General features: G+C 39.3%; 1 protein-coding gene across 1 annotated transcript; it reads right to left on the reverse strand.

Moving 5' to 3' along the window:
* Positions 1–923: 923 nt before the first annotated feature.
* Positions 924–14,196, reverse strand: Rrh (retinal pigment epithelium-derived rhodopsin homolog). Its single transcript, XM_048333646.1, has 7 exons — positions 14,091–14,196; positions 10,152–10,342; positions 7,317–7,416; positions 6,318–6,471; positions 5,164–5,332; positions 2,610–2,788; positions 924–1,038 (listed from the first exon to the last, which is right to left on the reverse strand). The coding sequence occupies exons 1-7, from the start codon at positions 14,194–14,196 to the stop codon at positions 924–926; spliced, it is 1,014 nt and encodes a 337-aa protein (XP_048189603.1).

Below are 14,196 nucleotides of genomic sequence, written 5' to 3' on the forward strand. Positions count from 1 at the left end.
ACTGTATCTCATCTGAGTACCCTGTATACTGTATATTCTGGTATTAGAACTAGGAAAGGGAAAGGGAATATCAAAATCTAGAGACAAAGGATAAAAAGACAAATGACTACAAAAGCAATACTTACAAAACCATTTAGTGTAAACTAATTGAACAACTCATAGGGGCGTGAGAGAAAGGGGGAAGGGGGAAGGGGAGGGGGAAATGAGGGAGGAGGTAACAAGTTATACAAGAAATGTACTCACTTTCTTACGTATGAAACTGTAACTTCTCTGTACATCACTTTGACAATAAATAAGTAGTTATTCAGAAAAAAACTCAAACAGAATAACCTCTTACAAAGAAAATAGACATCAGTACCAGTGTTCCCCATTGTGCAACCATGAATGTGAAACTTGAGAGCAATTCAGATGTCCACTATGCAAACAATGGTTTGTTGTACTATGTTTAATAACCTTTTAAAATCATGACTTTATGACTAAAAATTCATTCAACTCAACAAATATTTATTGAGTACCTACTATGTGCCAGTCAGGATGCATTTATGTGCTAAAGATGTATCAAAAAAATTACACAAAACTTCCCAGTCTGGTTTCACTAAATTCCAGTAACAAATATGGCAATACATATGCAGAAAAATAGTAATTAAAATGACAGAATGGCTGGCACCATTGGCTCATGCCTGTAATCCTGTCCACTCAGGAGGCTGAGTTCTTCAGATTGCAGTTAGTAGCCAGCCTGGATAAAAAAGTCTATGAGATTCATCTCCAATTAACTACCAAAAAGCTGGAATGGAGCTGTGGCTCAAGTGCTATAGACTTCAGCAAAAGAGCTCAGGGGCAGCACCTAGGCCCTGAGTTCTAGCCCCAAGCATGACAAAAGAAAAGTCACAAAGTGATTTGATGGTGCATGCCTTTCTCTTCTTTCAGATTCTTCCAGAAGCTAGTGGGCTTTGAGACACATCCAGTGGCAAAATACTTGTCACCGGCATTGTTTGGCGAGCTTGGCATTTGAACATTGCTAACATTGCCCTCCGAAACCTACAATAAAGGGAAAATCTAGCATCATTCTCTAATCACAGAACTTTCAAGATATTTTTTAAGCAAAGGTATCACTACTGTAACACATCAATCCTGGCCTCCAATGCTACCTACCATCAACTATTGAGAACCATTATAAACTCATAGGGCATATGGTACAATTAGGAACAGATTTTGTACCACTGATTGTAAGTAATGAAGATATTTAATAAAATCAACAACTATGCAGGTTTACAGTGACATTTCAAATGTCAATTGCAGTGAGTTATTCATATGAGTGGAAGGATGCATGTTTCATGTTTCTGTTCTGAGCAAAGGCTAATTAAATTTGAGACAGCTTGAGGAAAACAGCTTTCCAAAGAGAACTGAGATTAAAATGTACTTTTTTCTTCATTTTGCATTGGTCTATTTGGTCTTCAGTTTTTGTTTTGATTTTGTGTGGTTTTGTTTGCTTGTAAGTTTGTTTGTAAAGATTGTTTTTGAGACAGGGTCATACTGTGTAGCACAAGCTATCCTCAAGCTCAAGCTCCTCCTGCCTCAGCCTCACAAGTGGTAAGATGACAGGCATACCCACCATGCCCACGTCTCATCTTAAAAGTGTTGTATTATTTCACATATCTACAGCCAGAGCTGCTTGTCCCAAACATCTGTGTAGGATGCAGCAATGACATTCTGGGATGAAATGAGCTGGCCCCAACTGAGAATTTTTGCCAGATATTTAAGTGCAGCCTTTTTTTTTTTTCATTTTCCAACAATAAGAGGGAATTCACATCTCACAGAAGAGCCAGAAAAGGAACATTTCAGTAATAGTCTTAAGAAAGATGGAGGAAGGGGGGCAAATTTTTCTATTACCCTGAAATGAAGACTTTATCTTAACGCTAGATTCTTCTTTTGCATTTGACTATGTCTCCTATTCAGTAAATATATAATTTTGCTCTACAGTATGACAGCTTAACATTTCCTTGTCCATAGAATCATTCCTCTCACTGGAATGGGAGAAACATTTGAACCAAGCTCATTAAGGACCAACATGATACTTGCCACCAGAGAGCCATCTGAGATGAAGCTCATCTTTGGAATGCCTAGATGGTAGAATTTGGGTCTTGGGTTGGCCAAGATCTTGGCCACCATGTGAGAAGAGTCTGTCACCAAGCTGGAGCTCTGGACACTTAGGGTCCCAGATGCCATTCTGGTTCCATGATTCAAGTGACAGTGCATTAGGTGGAAGTGAGTCTCTGTCACCTCTTGATAAGTCTTAGACCATTATCCATTGCCTGGATGACATTCTTTCTGTATTAACTTACTGTACTGTGTCTGTGTGTGAGAGAAAGAGAGAGAGGACTGGGTCTAGAAATCGGAGCCTCTTGCTCTCATTTGGCTTTCTCACTCAAAGCTGATGCTCTACCAATTGGGCTACATCACTACTTCCAGCTTTTTAACTGGCTCATTGCAGATAGGAGTCTCATGAACTTTTCTGTCCCAATTGGCTTCGAGTCTCAATCCTCAGATCTCAGCCTCCTGACTAACAAGGATTAGGTATGAGCCACCAGCACCAGGCTTGTATTACTTACTTTTTATTTGCAACCACATAAATACAGGGGTTGTAGAATGTTGAAGACTTTGCAAACAGTGGAGCTATGATTGCCATCGGGGGAGGAATCTTTTTTGGGTCCCCAAAGGAAGCCCATAAGCACACGATGGAATAAGGAGACCATGCCACCAGAAACATCAAGATCATTACCACGGACATCTGGAAAATAAATGGATGTTGCTAAGTCCAACATCTGAAATACTTACTAATGTATCTAAAATAGTATGAAACAACTACCTGGATGAACGAATTGATACCGTAAAGGAAATAGCCAGGGTTTTAGCATCAGTGTTCTTTGTTTATGTGCCTGAAATAATCTGTGATGAGAGCCTGGCAAATGGCTGTTGAGTAACACATGATGCTGCTATTTTGTTTTGTTTTGCCAGTCCTGGGGCTTGAACTCAAGGCCTGAGCACTGTCCCTGGCTTCTTTGCTCGAGGCTAGCGCTCTACCTCTTGAGCCACAGCGCCACTTCTGGCTTTTTCTGTTTATGTAGTGTTGAGGAATCGAACCCAGGGCTTCACGTATGCGAGGCAAGCACTCTTGCCATTAAGCCATATCCCCAGCCCCACAATGCTGCTTTTAAGAATGCTATGTATGTGGAATGTCCCTTTTCTTTCAGTGTAGTACAGGAGAGTATGAAAGATGGCTTTGGTGAAAGACAGAACCCGCTCAAATCTACTTCTAGTAATTGTGCTGTGAGCTGCTGGCACTTATCCATCATCTATCATCTTAAAGTACCTATCTCTCCTTTTCTCATATATCTATACCTCTTCATCTTCAATAAACAGTTTTCTCTTACTCAACGGATTCTAACACAAGCCATTTGAATTGAATATATTTTATGTAGAGTGCAGATAATTTTGTAAAGGTACTTCTCTGCATCTTCAGTGGAAAAAATTATAACTTGACATTGCTCCTTTCTCATTGACCACTACAATAGTAGAACAGAGGTTAAACAGGAGAACCCTTTAAGGTCAGAGAACCACAGTTACAAAATAGTTTGTTTTGTTAATGGAAACAGTAACCATTGAATAAGTGGCCAATTACCACTTTTAAAAATCATAAGAAGCTGGGCACTGGTGGCTCACACCTCTAATCCTAGCTACTTCAGAGGCTTAGATCTAAGGATCACAGTTCAAAGCCAACCTGGGCAGAAAAGTCTATGATACTCTTACCTCTTATTAGGCACCCAAAACTCCAGAAGTGGAATTGTGGCTCAAGTGGTAGAGTGCTAGTCTTGAGCACAAAAGCTCAGAAACAGTGCACAAGCTATAAGTGCCCCCCCCCAAAAAAACCCAACAGCCCCCAACACCAAAACAAAACAAAAAAACCCTACACAATAAAATGTTTAAAAGAGACAAAAACGAGAGAAAACCAGATACAGACTAATCCATTCTACATAACTACAGATATCTGGGAACTGGAGGTATTAGGTATCTCTGAATATGGGGGTACACATAGAACCAAGGTTGAAATTTGCAAAACAAGAGTCACCCAGAAAGGGAAAACTAGAGTTTCCACACTGAACAAAAGGAGAATCATACAAGGGCATGTCCATGTGGGATTTAGAAGATTGAAGCCAAGGAGAAAATCCTGTAAGCTTGTGAAGAGAATTCACAAATCAGGACAATGGCTCAGTCACCAGAATGCCAAGAGCTTTTGCAATTACATATATACAGCAGTGTTTTAGAAGCTCCTTGAGTGTTACTATGGTACCTAGAATTCCAGACACACCATTATGCTAATAAAAAAATTCCTGGCTACCTGGAGAATATACTAGAGAACATGTTTTACTCAAACAGCTGGAATACATCAAAAAGACAAAAGGAAGATAAGCAATCCAGAAAACTGGTGATCTGAGCCAGAAGGAGAAAGCATCTCAGCTGGTAAAGAGAGAGCAGGGCATGTCAGCTTTCTGAGCAGTTGGTCTGAGAGAGTCCAACCCAGAAATGATCAAAGAATGATGGGCTCCAAGAAGAGGAGAAAATAACTCCCATCTACGATGTGTTGGAATGCAATTTTCATCTATTTATTACTAATGCACTGTTGAGATGAGGGGAGGAAAGGGGGAAGGGAAGGGGTGGGGCAGGCTGGTGGCATAAGAAATGCAAACCCTCCTCTTCTACAGTACAAATGCCAGTGATGCAGCACACCAGAAACATCCAAAGGGCAGATATGCGTATCATTTGAAAACAGAAGAGCTGCGGAAGTGGAAAAATTAGAGATGGGGAAAGGAGACTGGGACCATGCATGGAATGATTTTTTTTTTTTTTTTGCCAGTCCTGGGGCTTGAACTCAGGGCCTGAGCACTCTCCCTGGCTTCTTTTTGTTCAAGGCTAGCACTCTGCCACTTGAGCCACAGTGCCACTTCTAGCTTTTTTCTATATATGTGGTGCTGAGGAATCAAACCCAAGGCTTCATGTATGCAAGGCAAGCACATTACCACTGGGCCATATTCCCAGACCCCCACGCATGGAACTCTTATAATTACATATGTGTGAAAACTTGTCAGAGAAATTTTGATTCCTTACCTTTGTTACATCTACCTGATCTGACCAGTCTCCGCTGGGGGTCACAGTGCATTTACTAGTAGCATGGCATTTAATGGATCGGGTCACATGATAATAGCAGTAAAACATCACTGTCAAGGGCACAACAAAATTTATCACAATAACCGTCATTGTGTAAGACACGAAAGATCTAGAAATAAGAAAGGACAATTGTGATGATTCATTTAATTTCCTAACAAGGAAGTGGGGAGAAGATATAACTATTAGAAATATTGACAAGAATTTTATTGTTAGTTTAAAAATATATTTGATCTTTCACTTAGAGTAGGGGTTGACAAATCATGAACCTTGGGCCAATTCCAGCCAGGCAGCCAGCTGTTGTTACAAATAAAAGTTTTATTGGAACAGAACTATATGCATTCATTTGCACACTGTTTATGGATACATTTATAGTAAGATGACAGAGTGAAATAGATGGCCAGAGCCCATCTGGTCTATAAAGTCTAAATTACACTGACTCTTTACAGATGTGACTTGAGATACAGTTTTTGTTTGTTTGTTTTGTTTTTTGCCAGTTCTGGCGCTTGGACTCAGGGCCTGAGCACTGTCCCTCATTTTCTTTTTGCTCAAGGCTAGCACTCTGCCACTTGAGCCATAGCACCACTTCTGGCCTTTTTGTATATGTTTTACTGAGGAATCGAACCCAGGGCTTCATGTATGTGAGACAAGCACTCTTGCCACTAGGCCATATTCCCAGCCCGAGATACAGTTTTTAAATTTGTTTTTCTGAGTCATTTCTTATTTCCCAGAGGAAAAAAAGCTAAAAGAATATCACAAACTCACAGGTAAATTCTTACAGTGACTCTGGCTGCAAAGCTCTCAGAAAATGCTTGAACACCAGATCACCTTGCAAAGATAATAGAAGCCACCCGGGGTTTCCTATAGCTGACTGTTGTCCATCTTCACTGGTCCTCTTTTTCTACTCAGGACCCTGGCTCTGATGCCCTTAAATATCCTTAGGAAAGGGCAGAAGGAGGGAGGAAGGGACCTGGATGGCCTTTACTTGCAAACAAACAGAACTCACTGTTATATTTTATCCCCTGCTTCCATCACTCTGAAGGAAAGCACGATTGAGCATCAACCTGAAGATTATAAAGTATAAACATATCTCTTACATGTCATTCTTCCTCCAGTTTATGGTACAGGTAGCCCCGGTAGGATCTGGAGCATAACTGGCCCATCCTACAATGGGCATCAAAGCCCAAAACAGACCATTGAGCCAGGCCCCCAGAATCATGGTGACGTACGTCCTGGTGGTCATGCTTCTTCCTGCTGTCAAGTATATGAAATATTAGCATTGTTCTCAAGGGTACGACTCACCTTGTTTCCATTCATCATTCAAAACTATTATCCTTGTGTTATCTACACAAGGCCTATCTATAGGAATTCACATTCTGGAAGCTAAAACCTGAATAATAAAAAGGATCAACCAGAATATAAGCAGGGAGAAGAGATTTCCAGGCAAAGGAAAACAGAATTTAGAAAAGTCTCAAAGAGAGAAGGAAGTTGGCCAGTACATCAAGTGATAAGGGCCCTAATCAAAGGTAGGCAGGTAGCTAGAGCCAGTCCTACACCCTATCTTATAATACTAGGAAGAGCCTGAAACTTCCCCTCCCCACCCCCACCCATTTCATGGAAACTTTTGTGGGTTTTTTTTTTTTTTTTTGTACTGGGGATCGAACCCAGGACTTTGCACTTCACTTGCTAGGCAAGCGCTTTGCCACTTAGCTACATCCCAGCTCTCATGGAAGCTTTTGAACAAATGATTGATAGTGAAATAATGCTGGGGCTGGGAATGAGGCTTAGTGGTAGAGTGTTTGTCCAGCATGCACGAAGCCTTGGGTTTGATTCCTTAGTACCACATAAACAGAAAAAACTTGAAGTGGCACTGTGGCTCAAGTGGTAAAGTGCTAGCCTTGAGCAAAAGGAAGCCAGGGACAATGAGTTCAAGCCCCAGGATGAGAGAGAGAGAGACAGAGACAGAGAGAGAGAGAGAGAGAGAGAGGTGTTATAGTGGCTACAAACCATTACATAATTTGGTTTAAAATGAATGCATGTTGTGTGCCAATCAGGCATTTAATAGCCTCACCGAATAGCTGGGAACTTGCTCTTACCTATGTCAGGATGGCAGATAGTCAGGTACCGATCTATGGCCACAACCGTGAGTAAGCCAATGCTTGCCATACCGAAAAAGATATTCAATCCAGCATAAATCTGAAAAACAAATCAAAATTGCAAAGAATTCACCATTCCAAAACACCCTCCCCCAAACACATTTAAATAGTGTGTCTCATCCTTAGAATATACTTCAAACACACAGAATGCTTTTTTAATGTTTCAAGATATACCTTCTGGGCTGGGGATATGGCCTAGTGGCAAGAGAGCTTGCCTCGTATACATGAGGCCCTGGGTTCGATTCCCCAGCACCACATATACAGAAAACAGCCAGAAGTGGCGCTGTGGCTCAAGTGGCAGAGTGTTAGCCTTGAGCAAAAGGAAGCCAGGGACAGTGCTCAGGCCCTGAGTCCAAGGCCCAGGACTGGCCAAAAAAACAAAACAAAAATCAAGACATACCTTCCATTGTTAAGTTATTACTGGTTTTATAAAGGCATTTTTGGAAAGTATTTGGACTTTTAAATTTTTAAAATTTTGGGCTGGGGGGCTGGGGATATAGCCTAGTGGCAAGAGTGCCTGCCTCGGATACACGAGGCCCTAGGTTCGATTCCCCAGCACCACATATACAGAAAAAAACGGCCAGAAGCGGCGCTCTGGCTCAAGTGGCAGAGTGCTAGCCTTGAGCGGGAAGAAGCCAGGGACAGTGCTCAGGCCCTGAGTCCAAGGCCCAGGACTGGCCAAAAAAAAAAAAAAAAAAAAAAAAAAAAAAAAAAAAAAAAAAAAATTTTGGGCTGGGAATATGGCCTAGTGGCAAGAGTGCTTGCCTCGTATACATGAAGCCCAGGGTTTGATTCCCCAGCACCACATATATAGAAAATGGCCAGAAGTGGTGCTGTGGCTCAAGTGGCAGAGTGCTAGCCTTGAGCAAAAAGAAGCCAGGGACGGTGCTCAGACCCTGAGTCCAAGGCCCAGAACTGGAAAAAAAAAAATTTTTTTAAGTTTTGAGATTTAAGGTGAAACTTCTATACAGGATATTACATCAGCAAAATACAAAATAAGCCAGACAGTAAAATGTAAAATGCAAGTAACCAACAAGTGTTTGGTATTCAGAAGATAGGCAGGTAAGGGTTACAGGTAAATTCAGTAGGAAAATGGTCAATAATGAATAACCTGTTCACCCAAGTCCAGGTAATATGAATATTTATTTACATAAATGTTCAGTATGTAAAATATACAACCAACAACTACAGTAGCTATTCAAACAAATACAGATTTTAAAATATCACTTAACACAGAAATAATGAAAATTTGAAAGTCGGACAATCCCAAGATTTGAAGAGGTTTTCATTATCAGAATAACTATTTTGGAAAGTAATCTGTCCATATCTAATGAGATGGAAGATAAAAATTCTGTACAAGTCAAACTTCCCTCTTCTGGGTGAAATGTCTAGAGAATTTCTCACCAGTTAGTAATGGAGACATGTAAGAAGTTACTGAAGCTTTCTTTAAATGCTCAATAATGGGGAAATAAAAAAAGTATTTAGGACTATAGTCATACAATGGAAAATAACATAGCAGTCTAATAAGTGACACATCCATATCCATTAAAATGGATAAATAATCTCAAAAACATCATATTTAACAAGTAAATTGCATATTGCTAGCAATATGACATTGATGTGAAATTTAAAACTCAACATCTGGCTTACATACACACATATATGTAGTTGGAAAAAAAACTCATGGAAGAGAAAAAGTAAGATAAGGGAAGGGAAGTCATGATTTTCCACAGTAGATCTGAAATTTTATATCTTTAAGAAGAAAAACAGAAACACAGATTGAAAACCTATGAAATTTGACAAAATTGGTCAGAGTATACATAGACACCTAGGATTCTGTTATTCTGGCTTGATTCTCTGTAATTTTTTACTTGTAATAACAAATGGTTTAAAAAGGCAAGCCAAAGTTGTAGATACCTACTAAGATAAATTAGTTTTAATTCATTTCACTGTCAGTAGAAATAAGAGTAACAATTCTGATAAAGGATTTTTTTTTAAACCAGTCCTGGAGCTTGGACTCAGGACCTGAGCACTGTCCCTGGCTTCTTTTGCTCAAGCACTCTGCCACTTGAGCCACAGCACCACTTCTGGCCGTTTTCTATAAATGTGGTGCTGAGGAATTGAACCCAGGGCTTCATGTATACAAGGCAAGCACTCTTGCCACTAGACCATATCCCCAGCCCCTGATAAAGGATTTTTATAGGGAAAATTAATGTTATATCATAATTACATTCCTTAGGTACAATGACTGTCACAAAATATTTTATTTCAAATAAAAGTAGGCATTTCTTTTTTAATTTGCACACACAGATTTTACTTGGCTATACAGTGTCACTTTTTGGTTGAATGCTAGTTCAGTTAATATTTTTGGAGCTTTCGAGTAATTTTAAAGATTTCTTAAAGAATAGATCCTTAGTCCCTTCTTTATTTTATTTTGAAAAAGTACCATATCCCACAGTATCTTATTTGATCTAAATTCTTTTTTTTTTTTTTTTGGCCAGTCCTGGGCCTTGGACTCAGGGCCTGAGCACTGTCCCTGGCTTCTTTTTGCGCAAGGCTAGCACTCTACCACTTGAACTACAGCACCACCTCTGGCCTTTTCTATATATGTGGTGCTGAGGAATCGAACCCAGGGCTTCATGTATACAAGGCAAGCACTCTTGCCATTAGGCCATATTCCCAGCCCTAATCTAAATTCTTAAGACTTTTAAGACATTTAAATTTACATCTACTGGATCTACTTCATTTTTGCTTTATTCCAAAGATCTGCAGTACCTGGCAGCCTGCATATCCAAATTTCCATCTTCCATACAGATCTGAGGCAGCAGACATGGGGTAGCCGATGCTGCTCACCCCTATGTCGGTCAGCGCCAGGTTGATGATAATCGCGTTTGTGGGAGTCCGGAGTTCCTTGTACTTAATGAAGATGCTCAAAACTATGAGGTTGCTGAGAATACTTATCACACCTGAGGATACAGACAAACACATCATGCATTGTGTGTAACCTGAATGTTAAAAAGTAGAATCTGGGCTGGGAATATGGCCTAGTGGCAAGAGTGCTTGCCTCGCATACATGAAGCCCTGGGTTCCAATCCTCAGCACCACATATATAGAAAACGGCCAGAAGTGGCGCTGTGGCAGAGTGCTAGACTTGAGCAAAAAGAAGCCGGGGACAGTGCTCAGACCCTGAGTTCAAGACCCAGGACTGGCAAAACAAAACAAAAAAAGTAGAATCATATTGTAATGGTCGAGCCCCTTCAAGAAAAGACTGCCAAGGAACTTTGGTTCTTTTGTTTAAAGCATTCCCTTGCTGTTGTAATATCAGGTTGTAATGTCACAACCATTTCTGTGAAACAGAAATAAGGTTAGAACACAAAAGTTCTGCTGACTGCATAAGGCAGCAGGAAAGGTCGGTTTTAACCCAGTCATCCACTGGGGACTGTGTCCTTTGTCTTTCAGGGTGCCTGAATGGCAGCCACGCCCACACATTTAGTAACTTAACTTCCTCCTCCCTTTCCCTGATGCCTGAGGCTTGTCTTTTTCTGTAACTTCCTTTCTCCAACCTCAACTACCATCCTAACACCATCCTTATCGCTGTTTCTGACCCTTGACCTATGCTCCAGGTTCACATTTTATTCAACTTGCTGTCATGAAACATTTATTAAACATGTACTAAGTGTGGAAGATCATGTGATTGTTCCAATGTTCCTTGAAAGTCAACATGTCCAAATCCGAATTCTTCATCACACACAACACACACACACACTCACTCCTGTAAAACAAAGCCCACTGCAACATTTGACTATCCAGACAGTTAAGTCAGCTATCTGGTCCACTAGGAGTTATGGCACAGTGATACCACCCTAGTCAACTGACTCTTAACCTTGCAGTCTAAAGCTGAACTTTCTCAGTGTCCCAGAATTGACTGGTCTCTGATAGACCAAGGATAAAACTTATTGATTAGAATGCTAGTGTATTAATTTATAAGAAATAGTGTTCATTAGACCAGTGTTGCACATAAACCTAATCAACAGGCCCTTGATGTTGAAGAGGATACATACATTTTCCCTAAAGCAGACGTGGACCCTAATTCATATGGTTGGGGGTTGGCTAGACAGAGATGTCCCTAGAGAGGCAGGCTACACCCAGTCCTAGACTTGGGGAGACTGACAGAGGGGTGTGCCACACACCAGAATAGAATTGAATAATTATGAAGAGAACTCCTTGATGAGTGATCCCTAGCTATTGTCAGCAAAAGGGAAGGTTTCAAAGTGCCAACACACAAAAGAATCAGCTAAGTAAGATCTGTCACAGTTGGTACTTGTGTCAAAACATCCGCCTTAGTATCCTGTTCTACTAATCTTCACATTCCCATTCTTTCCTTGTAGAAACTGAAGGCAGAATATGCTTGCTACAGTACAGAATTAACAGTGGCTTTTCTCCTCAGAATTTCGGTCCTTCACTGGACCACACAGTGCCTGAATGATAAAACGGAAGTGTGCAGACCTGATATTCCAGGGTCTTGGCCTGATCTGTTGTCATATTGAGTTCTACACTTGTCAAATAAGCCCACCTTTCTAGTAGTTTGTCAAATACACCATGTTTATTGTAAATCTTGACTTTAATTTCCCCCCTGGAAACACTCTAATCCTTTAGTCTGCATATGCAAATGCTAGCCATCCTTCAATGTTCAGTCTAGATTTACTTTGGCGCTAATTCCTTCTTCTGTGCATAGTATTATATGTTTTCCTCCCTTAATCTTACGTGATCCTGTGTTATTTAATGGTATATCTTCCTATTCTTGTCCATGTACATATCAGACTCCTAATGAACTCTGTCTCAAGTATGTGACACATAGCAGCTTTACTTAATAAAAGGATTACAACAAAAATTCACAACTAAGCTTAATTTCTATTACCCTGAAGTTGCTTGATAAAATTGACCCTTGCAGTTATGTAAGTGAGGGATCTGAAACAAAATGCCAAGTTCAGATCCAAGCATAGCTACTTAGAAGTTGCCTTGTGTTGAGCAAATTCTGCATGTTCTTCACCTGTAGAAGCAGGAGAAACAAAACTAAAATTTAACTGAGTTAGTGTAAGAATGGATTATTTTGTACATGTAAGGCTTCAGAACAATGTTTGATGCATAGCAAGTTATCAAATGACATCCGTACTAATAAGAAGATTCCTATTATTAACTCTGTTGCAAAGATCAGTCAAATAGATTATCTTAGGAAATTTCCTTTGCATGTGACTCTTGTTACCAAAAGGCATTAGAAGCTCTTTTTTTTTCTGCTACAGATAGATAGATACCCAAAAAAAGGAAAAAAGAAAGAGAAAGAGAAAATTTTAAAAGGAAAAAATGCAACATACTTCCATGTAATTCTACCAGTGAGACTGTCTCATTCTTCAGCAAAAAGAAAAAAGAACTTTCCCAGTGCTATATAGAAGTATTAAATAAGTTAGTTTGCATAACTCTAAAACTATGAGACATTAAGAAGCTCATTAATTTCTAGCACAGGAAATCATACTCTAATTGTGATTATGAGGAAAAACCTAAACAGTCATGAAGGATAAAGTAGGTATAGATTTTGTTATATTTTTCACTCTATTTTGAACATGTCTGAAACTTTCCATAAAAGTCAATCCAGAAAAAAGCAATGAATTTAATATCAGTTATTTCTAAAACTTGCCACTGAGAATAAAGTTGGAAATCAAATGAGTGATCAGTTTAAAAGCTACACCATAATTAAGCCAATATGTAAAGATCAATGATTCCTACTGTCCTTTCCTCTACCACTTTTTTTCTACAAACAAGCCTTTATCTCAACCTAATATTAGAATTGAGCATATGTATCAAAGAGAAGCAAGTATTTGCCCAACACCTAATTCATTCCTCACAACATTCATGATAGTTCCTTCATTACACAGATACAAACACGACAGAGTAAAAGGGTGAAAGAACATGCTCACCATTTCAAAGATACTAAAATATGACTTCTGAAGCTCAAAGAGTATTCTATTATGACATTCCAGAAGGAACTGAATTCTCAAACTCTGCCTTTCATGATAATATTATATTTTGCTCTCTTTTTAAAACTTTCATTTCTAGTAGCTTTCAATCTTTAGCCAGGTTGCACCACCAACAAGCAAACTGTGACAATTATATATGAGAATAGTAAACAATAATAAAAATATACTTTGCATGGTACACACTAAGCAAATTTAGCTTAATAATAAAATTATCAAATATAGGGATGTTTTTAATATATCGTCATCTTGTAGAAAATTGTTCTTGGTCATCTTTCATTGCTTGTTATTTATTAAAATGTCTTGTGACATTATCCACCATTCACAATGCCTTCTGGGAGAAGAATGGGAGATAACATTGATTAAGATGCATTGTACTCAAATTCACATGTTGAATTGAAACCCCTTTGTACAACTACTCAAAGGTAATATAAAAAAATTATGAAAATACAAAAACCATATATAAAAAGACAAAGCAAAACCTAATGCTCTCACTTGTATTTTCTTCTTCAATTCTCTAAACCCTCCTCTTTTGCATGAGCAAGTTAGCTTTATAAATCTGTGCTGAAAATCTGTATTTCTTCACCCACTGGAAACAACATAATAATTTTGCAGTAATGGCCCATTCTCACCACAACCACCCACACCTACCATAACATCTCATTTTTGCCAAAATGGCCCCTACCTGCTGTAATCAAGTAAGTAGCAACAATGTTGTGTTCAGTCTGTGAAAAGACAGAGCCATCTTCATTTCTAGAGCCTGAACTGTTACCTATATTATTCCTTAGCAT

This window comes from Perognathus longimembris, chromosome 24, assembly GCF_023159225.1.
Source record: "Perognathus longimembris pacificus isolate PPM17 chromosome 24, ASM2315922v1, whole genome shotgun sequence".
NCBI classification, from domain to species: Eukaryota; Metazoa; Chordata; class Mammalia; order Rodentia; family Heteromyidae; genus Perognathus; species Perognathus longimembris.

What these genes read in the sequence shown, in the direction of transcription:
- Rrh (XM_048333646.1), bottom strand. Translation starts at nt 14,196, where the DNA reads ATGCTAAGGAATAATATAGGTAACAGTTCAGGCTCTAGAAATGAAGAT. An exon ending in TACTTACTTGATTACAGCAG is followed by an intron (nt 10,343 to 14,090) that starts GTAGGGGCCATT and finishes CTGTATCCTCAG; the next exon opens with GTGTGATAAGTATTCTCAGC. An exon ending in AACTGGAGGAAGAATGACAT is followed by an intron (nt 5,333 to 6,317) that starts GTAAGAGATATG and finishes TCTTATTTCTAG; the next exon opens with ATCTTTCGTGTCTTACACAA.